Source organism: Pseudochaenichthys georgianus, chromosome 20 (genome assembly GCF_902827115.2).
Source record: "Pseudochaenichthys georgianus chromosome 20, fPseGeo1.2, whole genome shotgun sequence".
Taxonomy (NCBI): Eukaryota; Metazoa; Chordata; class Actinopteri; order Perciformes; family Channichthyidae; genus Pseudochaenichthys; species Pseudochaenichthys georgianus.
Window position 1 is genome coordinate 1,976,817 of NC_047522.1, and position 16,532 is coordinate 1,993,348.

General features: G+C 40.2%; 2 protein-coding genes across 3 annotated transcripts; both read left to right on the forward strand.

Moving 5' to 3' along the window:
- The first annotated feature begins 767 nt into the window (after window positions 1-767).
- commd3 (COMM domain containing 3) lies at window positions 768-4,762 on the forward strand. The gene is made up of 8 exons (XM_034108700.2): window positions 768-944; window positions 1,788-1,899; window positions 2,750-2,813; window positions 2,896-2,930; window positions 3,578-3,638; window positions 3,720-3,776; window positions 3,888-3,941; window positions 4,534-4,762. Exons 1-8 carry the CDS (start codon window positions 806-808, stop codon window positions 4,591-4,593), a joined length of 582 nt encoding a protein of 193 aa, XP_033964591.1. The 5' UTR covers window positions 768-805; the 3' UTR covers window positions 4,594-4,762.
- Window positions 4,763-5,182: 420 nt separating this feature from the next.
- On the forward strand, window positions 5,183-15,650 carry bmi1a (bmi1 polycomb ring finger oncogene 1a). 2 transcript variants are annotated; one of them, XM_034108699.2, is made up of 10 exons: window positions 5,183-5,280; window positions 9,497-9,631; window positions 9,860-9,956; window positions 10,409-10,464; window positions 11,027-11,074; window positions 11,554-11,662; window positions 12,678-12,723; window positions 12,951-13,049; window positions 13,204-13,284; window positions 14,551-15,650. In XM_034108699.2, exons 2-10 carry the CDS (start codon window positions 9,520-9,522, stop codon window positions 14,908-14,910), a joined length of 1,008 nt encoding a protein of 335 aa, XP_033964590.1. In that variant the 5' UTR covers window positions 5,183-5,280; window positions 9,497-9,519; the 3' UTR covers window positions 14,911-15,650. The 2 variants fall into 2 exon arrangements, with proteins under 2 accessions (XP_033964590.1, XP_033964589.1); XM_034108698.2 differs by lacking the exon at window positions 5,183-5,280 and adding an exon at window positions 5,590-6,218.
- The last annotated feature ends 882 nt before the right edge of the window (window positions 15,651-16,532 follow it).

Genomic DNA, 16,532 nt, shown 5'->3' on the forward strand with positions numbered 1-16,532 from the left:
TTTACATTAAACAGATGAAGATCACAGAGGATTTCCATATAACATTTTACCACAGTGTAGACATTGAGCAAAGACCTGCAGATATATTAAGTGGAAGTTGGCTACCAAATTATTAGCATACATTTTTTTAAATTCTGCACAATGGCCCAGTTAAGAATAATACAATATTATTTAATTCTAAATAGTCATGCTTTGATGTGTTCATCCCTTTAATGCTGCAGCTGAGCTTCTACTTCTACTAAGTAAAACTATGTGAACCAATATATCTATGTGTATTATATTTTGTATTATTAATCTCTATTTTAAAAGTAGCCTATAACATAATTCAAGAATTGTAGAGCAGTTAAAGTAGAATAGTTGCCTGTGAAGAGTAACATAGGGAATAGAAGGACATGGAAATACCCCAACATTGTAATAAAGTAAGCTTACTTAAGTACATGTAATTACTGTCCACCAAGTCCATTAGATTTCTAGTTTTCAGTGGGATAAGATAAGATCTTTATTTATAGGGAAATTCGAGTGTAGCACCAGAATGAGACAGAACCCCCCCCCCCCCCTCTCCATCTGTTTCAGTGTGATTATTAAACATGCAGATTGAACTGCAGAGACATCTCTCAGTCTGTGGAGCACTAACAGGAAACATCGCATGGAAACCAACACATAAACTCCCAAAAGACCAATCCCCTCCCCATAAATATCGCTCCCAAACCCTCCTCTGGTCGACCCCCAGAGATTTATCCCCGTGCTGCTCCACCACACGCTGATCAGCTGATCCGTCACGTGGTGTGGCTCCGCCTTTTGCAAAATGGAGTTGTGTGAGTCTGTGCAGAGAGGGCTGCAGCAGCTCGCGGACCCCTCGGTCTTCATCACGAGCTGCTACCGGGAGCTTCTGGAGGTCTCTTACCGGAGCCTGCTCTCCTCTCAGGCGGACCCCGGAGTCCTCGGTGAGCCGCCGATTCTGGAGCTTCCGTCCCCGCCGCTGCTTCCGGTTTCTCCCAGAGTGGAGGAGCTGCCTAGGTGTTTGCGGGTTTCTGAGGCTCCGAGTTGTTTATGTTGTCTAAGCTACATCTTATAAGATCTGTAATGAGAGGAGTGGGTCATTTGCCAGTCGTGAGCTCTTATTAGTCATTTATGCTGCTGCCTGCTTTATATTCTGCCACACAATCCCTCTCGTTCCCTTTGTCATTCAAACGGTTCCACTCAACACATTAGAAACACCATGTTGGACTATTTCAATCAACATTAGTCAAAACTGATGATGGGGACACATCCGATTGTTAACAGCTATAGCAGGTCTTTCCTAAATGCATATTGACAGCAGACTTCCATGCAATACAGCTCCTACTTTGTCATGGCTGCTGCTTCGGTTGTGTTCTCCATGTTTTGTCCAACTTCTGCAGCATTCCGACTCTTTATAATGGCAGAATTATATAGAAAGTGCAATGTTCACCATGCAAACACACAAAGGACCCCTGGCTGTTGCAGCTGAGGGGCCCATTCACATGCAAATCATGATTGATTTCCATTCTGCACGTCAATCTGGAGAGTATGGATCGCACATGTAGCCCACGTCCTTTGATAGGAGTTAAACGCGTCTGTCGTGTCCATGGAGAATATATAAAGTCCTCCTCACTGTGTGTGTGTGTGTGTGTGTGTGTGTGTGTGTGTGTGTGTGTGTGTGTGTGTGTGTGTGTGTGTGTGTGTGTGTGTGTGTGTGTGTGTGTGTGTGTGTGTGTGTGTGTGTGTGTGTGTGTGTGTGTGTGTGTGTGTGTGTGTGTGTGTTGCAGATCAGGCCGAGCTGAAGCAGGTGGAGCAGATCGCGCTGAAGCAGAGTCACACTGCAGCCACCACCTTCATCCTGGAGGCGGTCAAACTCAACGCAGACAAGTCAACCATAAGGTGAGAGGTTTCCTGTAAAGCTGCTTTAGAACCCGGCACGTGCTAAAAATACACTCATTAGGTGCTGGTTTGTGGCTTTGGAAAGTGCTCATATCATAGTGTGACACGAAAAACTGTTGCTCTATGTTCAGTATTTATAGTTAGCGGAGACAGCTGCTGATTACATCTTCCTCAGATCTACAACAAGATAATGAAATATGTAAAATATTAGTATATAAATTAAATGCTGCAAAGATTTACATTAGGTCATAGTGTTATTAAAGTCGATTACTAAAGTGTTTTGAATGTTAATACCAAATGTGTTATGGGATGTCCTTTAAAAAAAAAAGAAGGTTTTCTTGGTAATTACAAGTTTTCTTGAACAGCATAATGATACAAGTCTTAATAATAAGTATGGTTTGACATATTAGTTTAAGTGGTTATTATATCACACCTTCTAGCAATTTTCCAAATGCATTGTCTTAACATTAAGCATTTTAGTAAATAGATTTTAATCAGCAGAAATGAAAGGCGATATTTTGAAGGTGTCCAACAAGCACCATACAGCTAAAGAATATTCAACACTTCCAGGAATATATTTTTATTATTTTGTTTTCTTTTTTTACTCCCTTTAAAAACCCATCTTTTGGAGTTCTTCATGTTCTAAAACTACATTTGAACTGTGACTAAACCTTTTGGACAATGGAGACTTGAACATTTAACTGAGGGCTGTGTTTGCTCTCCTGCTTTAAAGGATAAACATACATGTGCTAAAGTTATATTGCCAGTGTCCAGAAATGTGAAATGTTGCTGTTATAAAGTTTGCTATTCTTTGGGTGAAATGTAATAATGTGTGTTTTGGTTCTTGCAGCTCCTGCCTCGAAGAGCTCACATTCAGTGCAGAGAGAATAGACATGTTCTATGAAGCACATCAGGTGACAGTTCAAACAACATTGCATATGTAGAAATACATCATTTTGTTGCTGATTTTCTGATTTATATGGGTTTGTTTTACAGAAACATAAAACAGAACTGGAGCGACTGTTAGCAAGGTGAGTCTCACTTGTGGAGGTTATCTTTTAGTCGTGTTATCCAAACTGAATACATCAGGATTGAACTGGGTCATGAGAGTTTTTGTAGAGATTAAAATTAAACATTGCATCATTATTTACAATTTCACCAGAATGTTCATCAAACTTTCAATTTGTTTGTTATTCAACTCACGGATGATTAACGACATCAGGAGAGGGGGAAGACGCACGGATCGAAAGCAGAGAATATCTGAGTTCATAGTTTTGATGCAGTCTCAAAGTTGTAATGTTATAAAAGGAAGAGTACGGAAGTTGTTGCTTCAGCCCAGTGAGGGTCAGAAGGGACATGGAGTGATTAATTGCAATGTAAATGTTTTATGACCCTCTTTGTGAAAGAGAAGCTTCGTCTGCACACGGATTTGAAACAGTTGCAAAGAAATTGTCGATTTATAAAAATTAAGTTTCTGCACCTCAGAAAAAGTTGACCAACAAAACTATAAACGGGGTTAAATAACTCCTAATGGATATTTCTAAAATACTAAAAGCGAGATGGATCTGGCTAAAAATGCTCAAATCAGAGGAATGTCCAGATCAGCTTTTTCTCTTTCACTTTAAGAAGAAATTATACATACAATTATGTTTAATCTAAGTATTTATCCCCCCTATAGCATAGGAAGGTGTCCCCCTCATATTAACGATGTGTCGTGGCGTCTTCAATACCACGTGAAGGTACATGAAACACTATTTCGAGCACGTCTTTTTTTCAGGCACACTTTCTTGCTCCAAACTAAAATGTTGTTTCCCCGACAGAACAATCAGGTCGATAAGGTCAACGAGCCTTTCTACTGCATTGCCCTGAATACTGAAGTAAGACCAACACTTTTATGCACATCCTACACTTCCCTTGATTTTTTTTTTTTGTATGTTTGGTGCGTTTCCGTGCGTAAAACAACGATCTTGTTTGTTTCCTTTTGTCAGAATGAAGGATCCCCGGAAGATATAAACTTCACATGCACAGTGGAGCAGCTGCAGGTATAGAGGAGGGGTTTATTTCCTGTCACTGTTATTCCAGAATTACACCGTGTTGCAGATGCATGAATAGCTTTTACGCACAACATGCAGCATGTCTGGGAAAGCAGAAGTGAAAGTCGAGTCACGGAGCTTGTTGCAATTTTCCTCCTCAGTCAGGACAACTTCCACAGAAAATACATGTTATAATTGTATCATATCTTCGCGATCAAATGCTTGCTGCAGAAGAACATTTGCAACGTACTGTCCCCGATATGGTGATGCATCAAGTTGTTAAAAATGGTCATTATGCATCGTCACCAAACCAAGTTCCAGTGTGACTTTGACTGTGTGATGCTTTCTGTTTGTGTAAAGTGAGAGCCGACCAGTATTTAAATCACGTGTGCAGCAATCATATTCACGATGCAAAATATTTGGTGAATTCAAATCGACATCGAGTCTAAATAAATCGGGGACAAGTCGGAAGGAATCAAACAATCTGCACGCATGTTTACTTCTTATTTGTCATTAGTTCAGAGCGTAAATGTTAGGCTACTTTTTAAATCGTTTATTTTTGGCGGACCTGTTCTTGTTCAAAACGATTGCCTGTCTGCAGGATTTGGTGGGGAAGCTGAAGGACGCGGCTAAGTGTGTGGAGAAAGCCAGTCAGATGTGATGCCGGTGTCCAGTTTCCGCATGTTTCTGCTCCACAAAGCAGCTCCAGCGCACTGCTTTCCTCTTTGTAGCTTCTTTTGTACCTGAGATTGACAAGACGTGTATGCCTGCGAGACAATTATCATTCCAGATTTTGTGTTTCAAATAAAACTGAAAAAAAAAATACATTAAAAAAAATCCACTTTCTGCTTTGAATAATTCCACGGGTTGATGTGCGCACACCGTCTAAAAAACGCTACATTTAGTGGGGATTTATTTAACTTTATTATTAAATTGATGCCAACGTTGTAGGTTTTATGTCAGAGATTAAGATTGTAACTGCAGGCTTGTGTTTTCACTAGGACTTTTGCCATATTTTCATTTCTTCCTGCTCTGTTGCGCTTTTTCCTGGATGACTGGTGACAGGGAGTTATTTTTAAAAGACAAACATAAATCCTTGACTTTATTTTCTTTTTCCTGCACTGCCCTAAGAATGTCGCTCCCCTTTTAGACTTTCTTAATCTTCTACATCCACCTCACAGCTGACAGTTCAAAGCCCCTCAGCTGAAGCTCCACAGCGGCTCATGTTCCATAAACATCCGAGATGCCTTCATTTTCTGCGGCGCTGGCTGCGGGATAAAGCCTCCAATTCATCACGTGGAAGTTGCGGGGCATTTTTTCGCAGATGTCAGGACAGCCTGTGACAAAGGTTTGACACCAGAGCCATCAGTCACATGGACGTGTTTTAACCAAGTGCGTGGGTCTTTTAAAGGCACGATGAAAAGAGATTAATAAAGTGACTGCCTGCTGCTCGGGTGAGCGGATTGAGGCATTTTGAAGTCGACGTTATTTTTAACACCAAGGCACACCATAGCCTACTTATAGACGCCTCTAATCTTAGTGCCATTTAAAAGAAGGAGAGCCTATTGGGAGTGTGACCTTTTGAGGTCAAAAGTACACGATGTGATTCATGTTTATTTTATGTGTTATTTTAAATCATGCGTCATAGAAACACCAAAATAGTTCAAACTGTTTTTTCGCACTGTTGTGTTTTTTAGCTAAAGTTACGCACAAACAGTTGCTGAGGCTACTTAATCGGATTGGATGGATAAAAGACTTTATATGTAGGCTACATGCGTGTGTTTTTAATATTATGTGTATGCAGGCTGGGAGACGTACACCGACAGTAATTCCTAGGCACCCTTAAGCAACGAGACCACGTGACCAAAGCGGGGCGGTCGAACTACAAGCCATTTTGGGGACGGTGTCAGTTTGCACGGAGCACACACACACACACACACACACACAAACACACACACACACTGCTGCTGCATTTTACTGGGGGGTGAAGCGGATATTTTGGAGGCAAAGTTATCGGTGCCAGAGTGGAAACCTTCCCGAGCCGGAGCCGCAGGACTGCGTTGTTTTGGAGCCTCGGATCGGATACGCTCTCAGCGCACAGGCGGCGAGGAAAGGTTTTATTCGCACATCTGAAATGCGCTCCGGTCCGCCGTGCGCTCTCCGCCACTGACAGCGTCTGCAGCTTCAAGATGGCGGCTCGGCTCCTATTCATTTTCTGCTGATCTGCCTCCCAACTTTCATTGTCTATTCGCCCGAAGATCCACCGATCCCCAGCTAAGCATCCAGGTACGTCTTCTTCGATATCGTGTCTAACTAACGGGGGCAGCAGGAGAGGTTTGGCTCGGTGCTTTTGTGTTTTTTCTACGTACCGATCCAGCGGTGGATGTGGAGCTTTCAGCTGCAGCGATCACCGACGTGGAGCTCGGTGTGTCTGCGCAACACTTTAATGCAAAACATGTTCCCCGTTTGGACAAAAAAGCGATTTCTGATCCACGGAGACTCAGTGTAGCTGTAGCTTCTTATCAGTCATGTGTCTGTATGAGCTGATCTCGGCTGGGGTTTGCTTTGCTTCGTTTGGATTTATGTAAAGTGGAAGATCTCCGGCGATCCAGCCTGTGTTGGCTGAGATGTTAACAACAGCAAGTGCTCCAAACGCTCCTTCTGCGCTATATTTCCATACAGCTGCTTTATTTTATAGAGTTGGGTTGTTTGTGTGGTTGGGAACCCGATGCTATGTTGCTTTTGGCTTTGTTTGACTAAATGTTTGTTTTATTAACTTAACTTGGGTTGCTCCCATACTTGACATGGAGGCTCACAATTTCCACTGTGCATAAATGTTTCATAACGGCTGCTTGGTAAACACTGGATCCTCGTTAAACACGCACTGTGGATGTTTGCGTTTAGATGTATGGTTTCCATCATTTAGAAGGATGGTTGGTTTTTGAGGTAAATTAAAAAAGAAAAGTGGCGACACCTCGGCCAGGAGGATACAAAGGCTGGCTGTGTCTCGCGACCTGCCACAGCTTTGGTTGTTTCTGATTTTAAACATGCTATGGTGAGCATTGGATATTTGTTTGTTGACATGTAGGATTATCATGGATTTCATATGTTCACCCTCATGCGGCTAAATATGTTGGTTCTGAATCTGGAGCCACAGGACTGGAGCTTCTGTCTCTTGGGTGATACCAAATTATTATTTTACTCATGAATGCTGTTGGGCACTTTCTGTGTGCTTAATGGGTTACAATTAATGTATTTCCCCCCACTTGGGTTGAGCATCCCACGGGTCTGGTGATATGTTGTTATAGCCTCTCGGACTGCATGGTTTCCAGTGTGTGTTGAGAATCATTTAACACTCAGAATTATTCAAAAAGTTTCATGTGGTCATTTAGGAATCCCCTAATATTTATTTCTAGATTTTCTGTATTGACTGAAAGTGGTGAATATGTGTTCTTGGTTTTTCCCATTGCTGATTTTAATTGGGTTATTTCCAGCTGCTGTTGATTTACGTGTAAGGGGAACCTCGACAGGAGGAGCTGCTCTCCTTTTTTGGATAAATGAGGCTTTGGGTCATTGCAAGAAGCGAGGGGAAATCTGCTCATTTGTTGATACTTGACTGACATAATTAAAGATTTAGTGGCGATTCTGAATTTCTGATGATGTGTTATCAAAACAGGCTCAATAATTAAACCTATCAATCGTAAGAACAAAGCCTATGTGATTCATATTCATGCGCAGTATGTGTTTCTGGACTTGTTTTGCTGTTGGTTCTGCAGCCCCATGAATTCACTCTGGATGTGAGGGATGATTGACTATACTGAGTTTTATAAAGTGCAGCTCCCTCAGGACAGGGAGAGCAGTTGTCCAAACACACGTCAATCGATTAATGGCGCAACAGGCTCCCTGCATGTACTAGACATTATCCATCATGATGTGTGGAGTCCGAGTCGCTGTCCAAACTGCGGTCTTGCCCCGGGAGAGGTCGGGTGGAGCATTGAAAGCGGCCGGGGCTCGGTGCCGGTTGTGTCTCCATAAAGTAACAGTGTGGGACAGGCTGGCTATCATCCACGCACAGTCCCCTATTGGTGTAGTTTATTGACTTTTAACGACTTTAAACGACAGCTCGTATCATTATGGCTCAGTTTTATTAATGCGCATCGATTTGGATCATTGTTTACCAACCTTACAAGATACATGTACCACATGGCTATGGCTAATTACTGGGTAAAATGCACACACGACAATACTCTGCCACTAGACTTAATTCACCGGTTGAGTGTAAGCTGTTTGTTCTAACCGGGTTTGTAAAGTCCAATGCTAATATGCGCAACGTGTAAGCATAAGCAGTGTTGACGTTACATACACGGTTTATGTGTTGATAATGGCGCATAATAAATAAGTATGATCCAGTGTGTGCAGTAACTTCAGTGTCAGCTGCCTGCTGTATCGCGCACACAACAAGAGAAACGGCGCAAAGCGAACCACAATAACACGAGATTATTCCCTATTGGACCCAAACTGCTCCATATGGTGCATAAAGATTTGCGGATCTCATATTCTCGCGGGTTTATTTATCCCCTTTTGCAAGGAAACCCCGCAGCCCGTTGAACCGACTCGGGTTTTTTTTTCCTCCACAAAATGGCAGCCGTGCAGTCGGCAGCCTGGCAGTCCAGTGTGTTGTGTGTGTGTGTGTGTGTGTGTGTGTGTGTGTGTGTGTGTGTGTGTGTGTGTGTGTGTGTGTGTGCGGGGGACGGGGAGCTCCGGTCCCTCTCACCCCCCGGCTGCACACCGGCAGCTCTCCGTTGTTTTGGTTGCACATCCTGTCTGGTTCTGGTCACTGGTGAGCACACATGTGGGCTTGAAAAAGCAAAAGGAGTTGCCATAGAAACGCTCAGGTTTCCCCATATAGCCCGAGTGGCACACCTGACGCAGTGAATGGCTGTCTCCCACCACCCTCACCCATTCTCACCCCGGGGCGCCACTGGACCATTATTTTCCAACATATTTTTATCGGATAAACATCCATCTCAGTGGGAGAGCACCAACCCGATTTATTTTGAAAGGTAGCCTACATTTGTATTTGATCCCTCATACATTTAAAATTATAATTCTGTTTTAGTCTTAATTTAGTCCCATATTTAACACAAGCATATCCAGCGTATCGATTTTAGCAGAATGCGTCCAAATTGAGATGTGTTTTCTTATCATGGCTCTCCCTTTCGCTTGGAAACATTTGATCAAAGCTAGTGCACATGTTCCTCTGATGTCGCCATGTTGATTTAAGATGAAGGCAGGAGGGGATGGAGGCTCCATCGATCTCTCCTCGGAGGAGATTGATTGATGATTATTCCCTGCGCTTCGGTCAGGTGACTGTGCTGCTGCTGCCTATCAATCTGCCACCGAGCGCCTTCCCCTTTGCTTATTATGGGATTAGCATAAAAGATGATGTTGCTTTAACAGTCAAACAAACAGCAGCCCCTCTTCCAAATGGCACAGACCTGCAGCCTCTGATGTCTCTCCGCCATGCATGCTCTGTTCTGACTTGTTTCTCTTTCCGCTTGCAGGATTGTTGTTGCCTTCCCTCATCATGCATCGAACCACCAGGATAAAGATAACTGAGCTCAACCCTCACCTCATGTGCGTGCTCTGTGGAGGATACTTCATAGACGCCACCACCATCATTGAATGTCTCCACTCATGTGAGCAAACTGAACCAAAAGAATTGTGCTGCTTTTTTGTTTTCTAATGTTTTGCAAGCTGCTGATTGTGGGAATATGTTGCAGCAATATACAAGAGTCTTTCTTGCATGTTTCCCTTCACAGACACTGCATTTAAAACAATGCTTTAAAGTATATGCCTCCCTCAGGATATCACTTCAGATGATATCTGATCTTGACAGTTTCTGTTCCCTTTTTCATGGTTTGCAGTTTGCAAGATGTGCATTGTACGCTACCTGGAAGCCAGCAAATACTGTCCCATCTGTGATGTACAAGTGCATAAAACCAAGCCTCTGCTCAACATAAGGTGAGCATTTCCTGTTCCCTTTTTCATGTCCATTTTTGATATAGATTTTTAGAATCTTTGTGTAATTGTGGCCAATCATGGGTTGAATTTTATCACAATTTAAAACGTATATTTCTTCTCATATAAAAACGTTTTCCATGTATAGTACATGTTAGGCAGCTTTGATATTGACAACAGTCTTTGTCTCCTCTCTGGTTTTCCCCTTTGTTTCCTGAATGAACAGCCGAGTCAGTGATTGGTTAGAAATGAAAGTCTGTTGTATCTCTGGTTGCAGTCTGTCAAGAAACACGTTTCTATGAATGTGAAGCATTTGCAAACAAGAGAAAACACTTTGCAGTGATCTGTCTTTTTCTACAGCCGCTTAATCAAATTGAAAGAATGTAACTATCTGAAATACATATTGAGCATTGTAGTATCTGGTGATTTGACTGATTTTTCTTTCCTCTCTTCAGGTCTGACAAAACTCTACAGGACATCGTTTACAAGCTGGTTCCTGGCCTCTTCAAAAGTAAGACAATAAAGTCTGTTTCTAACATCTGTTCACTTTCCTTCTAACTCACATCGTCCAGCTCTCTTCTGATCAACCGTTTCATTCTCACTCAGCACACAGTGTTTAAGTTATCACCGCTTCTGCAGAATAAAAAGGGAAAGAATATTACATTCTAATCAATTAAGCCCCCAAAAAGTTACACATATTTATACTGAAATACAATGTTCAATGTTTTTCTGTTTATAATCTGAAATGAATTGTTTGCAGTCAGATCTTGTTTGCGGCTTTGTTTCATGTTATTCTGTATGAGCTGTTTGATCAAACATTAAAATAGGTCAGACAAAACTCAAGTTGGTTTTCTTTCATATCTTTCACTCATTTAAGGAAAATATTATGATATAAAGGGAATGTATGGCGGGTTTTCGCTGCATTGATCCAACCCATAAAATATGGTAACCAAACATTGGAAATTGTCCGTATATTTAGATTGAATTTATCCCGTTGTGTATTAAGGACAATATTTATATTTGTGTAGTATTTGCTCAGACTTGTAATTGCTTGTCTTTTTGAATGTCCTCAGATGAAATGAAGAGGAGAAGAGACTTTTACTCGGAGCATCCCGTAGACGGTGAGTTAGAAAACATGCTATTCCATTTATTTAGTTTCCATGTAGTCACCGCATGGAAGAGGGAAGAAACACATTTCTCAAAGCATGGTTTCACCTGGTTTCGGAAATCCACAAAATATCTTCAATTTGAGGGGAAAATCCAATCCTTGGAGTTTTTGAATATAGAAAAAAGTGGACTTGGCTCATTAAAAGTTCTTGGATTTTTATTTTTGGGGCAAAAATACAACTCGAAGTTCTTTTGATTTTTTTTCTGTGAAGCCTGCTTGTTATTTTAAAACTCTCAGTGTTTAACTTTAACCCGCATCTATTTCTCAAAATATGCCATGTTGGTCCTTGAATATGAGTAAAAGTCATTTGATGTTTAAAAAGGTGGGAAAACGCTGAAGTTTTGTATTTAATAAAAGTCTCGTTTTAGGTTTCCTTCGGTCTTAGTGTTATTTGTGATTTATCTTGGTTTATTTCTGTGTGTTGTTCTGCAGTGTCCAATGGATCCAATGAGGACCGCGGGGAGGTGGCAGACGACGATAAGAGAATAATCACAGATGATGAGATCATCAGCCTCTCCATTGAGTTCTTCAATCACAGCAGGTTTGTATTTTCTTCCAATAATGATTAAGGCTACATTTTTATTTAGCTGACAAAGGAACAAACTTAAGTATTTAATTCAGTGGCAGATATGTATGTGCTTCATTTACATGTTTGATCTTGTGGGGTTTTGTCCCAGATAATATATTTAATTTACAGAATAGATCGAGTGTTTCGGCGCCATCGAGTACGTACTTAATCAGAAATATTAAGATCTTTTTTTTTATCCTCCAAACTTAATTTTTTTCTTACTATTATCCACCTCCGATCTCCAGGGCAGAACCAAACCAAGTAGCTGCAATGATCAGCCAGCTAATGAGATGGTAGATCAACAGAAAAATGATCTGAACTATTTTGATAATCGATGAATCACTCAAGCTTTTTCTTCATGCTATTTTTTCCTGAGTTTCTTTGTTTTATTTCATATTTAACTGAATATCTTTGAGATCATCTTGGACTCTGAGAAAGTGTGAGGGAAATATGTGTTTATTTTCCGACTAGTTGATTAATGGATAACTATACGAGTTGCAGTTGCATCGCTGTGAGTCAAACGAGTCACATCCTTCTAAGTCCTCACACATTTTCTGCAGGATAAGAAATCATTTTCATTGATCATTTTTGGATGTCACTTACAAAGGCTCTTTTTTGGAAAAAGATACAAGTTAAATGGGTTTTATTGAATTATTATTTTTTAAATTATTATTTCCTTTAATTTTACGTGTGTTTTTTTAAAAACATTATTTAAGGATTGCTGACATAAGGAAAAAACAACAATTACTATATATGTCAAATATAATTTTAAGGAAATAAATCTATAAAGTGCACTTTTTATCCAACTGTAGATCTTTTCTTGTTTACAAAAAAATATATATAATTTTTACATTTTAATATGCGGTGTTATTCATTGCTTACAATCAATTTGTTGTATTGCATGCAGGGCTTGATGCTGGCACATGAACAACACAACATCACAGACCTTTAAAGTCCTAATATTTTCTCTTTTTTGTATTCCTCGCAGACTGGGAGGAGCAGTGGAGGACAAGCCGAGTAAAGATCAGAATATGGTAAGTTACTTCTCTTCTCCCCCAGCATTATTTCTTGTGAGCAAAATGAAAATCTTTTTAAGAAAAGCAACTCATGCCTCCACTCTGTTGTGAACACATTATACACATATTGTTTCCTCTTGAGAAGGGCTTCAATGTTTCTGTGAAGCACATCCGTTTCCTGCTGTTAAGGCTCATGACACTTGTGCACAAATATGTATTCCTTTGTGTCTAACATTATTCTGCAGATTGCTAACAAGAGGTACCTGCAGTGTCCGGCGGCCATGACAGTGATGCACCTGAGGAAGTTCCTGCGCAGCAAGATGGACATCCCGAACGCCTACCAGGTCACCATTTAAACACTTTTATTTATTGTGACCAATGCACTACAATTCAAACTTTAATTTAAATCTGTCGATCCGAGGGGTTTGCAATATTATAATTCCTATTTTAAAATGTTACCTATATGCACTGTTTTTAAATGTTTAATGTTTTCTCTAGGTTGAAGTCATGTATGAAGACGAACCTCTGAAAGATTACTACACGTTAATGGATATAGCATATATCTACACTTGGAGACGGGTGAGAGATCTTTTTGGGACGAAGAATACTTGATTTTTGTTGGTTTATTTACATTTATGTTGTCTAACTAACAACAAACAAATCCTGTTCTGTGTGATATGTTAATTAGTCATTTTAAGTGATCCACGTTGTCAAATAAATATTAAATATGATCATGTTTTATCAGCTGGAGCATGCATTGAAACACCTTGTTATTTGTTGTGAAAAAAATGATCTTAAAAATAGTCTATATAGATTATATTTTGAGTAATAAATACATTTAAGATCAGACCTTTAGATTGTTTGTATAGTAAAAGACTGCAGAGGTCAAAGTGGTCTGTTTGTAAAGGGTTTCCACCCGTTTTGATTTACCATGGGCAAGACACTATGTGGTCAATTTAAAACATATTTTCAATTTCAATTGTCTTTAAATCTAAAAATACAGACTGTATGATTGCTGATTGATACAAACCAACATTTGTATTTGGGTTGTAGACCTAGATGTAGGTTATTCTCCGACATTTGGAACAAAACAAATAACCTGAAATTGCATTTCAATAATTGTTACTAAGACAAGAGAATGGGGCTTCATCTGTCTTTGCGAATATACTTGTGGACGTTTTTATTTAGTTGGTTGATTATTATTTTTTTGGAATAAGGCTTAGAGTGTTTGACTTGGTCATGGATGTTTTGGGACACCGAAATGAACACATCATTGGAATATACTTTGAATTAGGTTGTTTGGAAGATGCACATTAGGAGTTCATTTGTTTTATTGCGGTGAGGCACTGCATGCATGTTCTGCACCGGTCAATCCAGCGATGTTTGGCTATTTTGCTGCAACAAAAAGTATTCTTTCAGACTTGTGAAAGGAAAACATCCAAAATACACATTTAGTATTTTATTTTTCGTTATCTTTTAACGGGTGTGGATTTATCCTTGAATGCATGTAAAGTTAGCATTCGATAATGTATTGCATTTGCATGAATTTGGAAACGTAAAAGAAATGACCGAGTTATCAACTAAGGAAGTTTCATGGTAATATCTATTAACCCAGTTCACTTTTGTTCACACTAAAGACTTGTAAGGCTCAATACAAAGGGCTATTTATATCATGCATTTGGTTTTAATTAAAACATATATTTGTCTTAAAGTAAGTTATCAACAGGGGAGGTTTTTTTACGTATTTATCTAAATCTTTCTTAAGGCTGTTTCAAAACAAAACATTTTTTTAGGTCATTCCTTTTATGCGTTTACATATTGAATGACCTCCTTCCTTCCCCACAGAATGGCCCCTTGCCGCTGAAGTACAGAGTCCGACCCAACTGCAAGAAGATGAAGGTGAGCCACGCGCAGCAGGAGGGCCAGAACAGCGCGATCAGATCCGGTCCAGAGAGCGACTCTGCCAGCGACAAGGCCGGGAGTCCCTCCGGAGCTCCGTCCACCTCCTCCTCGCTGCCGAGCCCCGGAACACCGGCGCAGTCCCCGCTCCCGCAGCTCCCGCAGCTCCCACAGCTCCCGGTTAACGGGACCCCGGCGGCGGCCCCTCCTCCCACCCCCAGCCGGTCCTTCACGCAGTTCGGCGGAGGCGGCAGCAACAAGCCCCGGAACGTGACCCTGAACGGATCCGCCACCTCCTCCGGGTGACGCGCGTCGTGAAGACCGTTCCCTCTCCATTTGTTGTTCTAAATATTATGGCATCATGTAAACGTAGTGGAATCAGAGACATTTCAGAATAAAAGGAAAGAGGAAGACGGTGGGAATGTTTTTAAAAAGCAGGTTTTGATGTTGGAAAAAAGGGAGGTTGGAGAGAAGCATTTATCCCATTTTAAAGCTACATCTTTATTTTACAGAATCTACTGAAGATGGACTTTTATATTTTCTTTTACGTTGTTTTCAGTGTCAGTCATGATTATGTCATGCGTGTCGGGATATTTTGAAGCTGTCAGTTTGAACATGCATGATAACATTTCCTTTCTCGAATGAAGGGGAATCTGCGTGTTTGCCCCTCAAAGGTTTTTCGGAAGTGTGGAGTCGATCTTGGAGTTTGTTCGGGCTGTTGGAGGAAACACAACTTTAAATTGCCTTTTAATAAAAAACAGTTTCTTGTAACTGCAGTGGATCGGATTGTTTTTTCATGTTATAAGCAATTTTAGAGAATCCACATGTAAATAGAAACAAAATGCATATTTAATCAGCGATAATGTTATTCTCTTATTCCCCCTTTGTTCTGCGAATGACTTGGGCTCAGCTCCATTTCATTCATCGACAGATGTTTTGATGTCCCCTGTGTTTTCCGTATTTGTATCGCTCGATTGTATGGACAACTTATTGTATTGTTACTGTTGCACAGTATAAAACATCTAAATAAAACATTTTACACTTAAGAGGTTAGTGGTATTTATCTCTTTTTATTTTGGTGGAGGATCATCTGTGGTGTTTAGCATTAACAAATAAAGGCGTGATTGGAGTGTGCAGGCTGCAGAGCGCCAGATGTCTGTGTGAATGAGATAACTCGGTTAAAGAGGCTGACCCGGGATACAATCTGAATACATTTAATGAAGACTGAAGCCTTTTTGATTTGTGTTTTGTATGGATGATTTATCACATGAGTAATTGCATTTACTGCACTGAAATGCAGGTTCAATGGAAGATAACCAACTGTTTTATTTTTAAAGGCTACCATTTTTTTTTATTGTGAAATAACGCTGCTATCCCTTTTCTTTTCTTTTTTATACATTTCAAGCAATATTAGCTTGTACGCTAAAAGTATGATAAGTACTTTTTTACATTCATTAATTGATATGATATTTTCAAAATTAAAAACGAGTAAACACAGTTGCATTTTTTTTAACCGAAGAAGACTTAGCTTTTCCAATAAAACCGAAAAAATAAAGTATATTAAATATTAACAAGCCGTGCCGCAGATCTTCAAAATACTTATGCACACATAATAATTCAGATAGGCCCTGTATACGTCTGCAGTGTTTTGAAAAACGAAAACATATATCCCGTTTGCGCACCAACGGAGTGATATTTTATGTTTAAGTTATAATTTATCCCTGGCTAAAAAACACAATGGCCTCAAACGGAATCTTTGCATTTCATAATGCAACAAAAAATACAGCCTATGTAAAAACTGAACCTGTATAGGTCATAAGCATAACATGTTAATCCTACTACAATTAAATAATTTTCATTCTTTCAGTTAGCCATTCAGTGGTTTCTTCTGCTTTGTTTGCTGTGACAATATAAAAAAAGCTTACCAA

What these genes read in the sequence shown, in the direction of transcription:
- commd3 (XM_034108700.2), top strand. Translation starts at nt 806, where the DNA reads ATGGAGTTGTGTGAGTCTGTGCAGAGAGGGCTGCAGCAGCTCGCGGAC. An exon ending in TGTTCTATGAAGCACATCAG is followed by an intron (nt 2,814 to 2,895) that starts GTGACAGTTCAA and finishes TTTGTTTTACAG; the next exon opens with AAACATAAAACAGAACTGGA. An exon ending in CTGGAGCGACTGTTAGCAAG is followed by an intron (nt 2,931 to 3,577) that starts GTGAGTCTCACT and finishes TCCCCCCTATAG; the next exon opens with CATAGGAAGGTGTCCCCCTC.
- bmi1a (XM_034108699.2), top strand. Translation starts at nt 9,520, where the DNA reads ATGCATCGAACCACCAGGATAAAGATAACTGAGCTCAACCCTCACCTC. An exon ending in AAGCCTCTGCTCAACATAAG is followed by an intron (nt 9,957 to 10,408) that starts GTGAGCATTTCC and finishes TCCTCTCTTCAG; the next exon opens with GTCTGACAAAACTCTACAGG. An exon ending in ATATCTACACTTGGAGACGG is followed by an intron (nt 13,285 to 14,550) that starts GTGAGAGATCTT and finishes CCTTCCCCACAG; the next exon opens with AATGGCCCCTTGCCGCTGAA.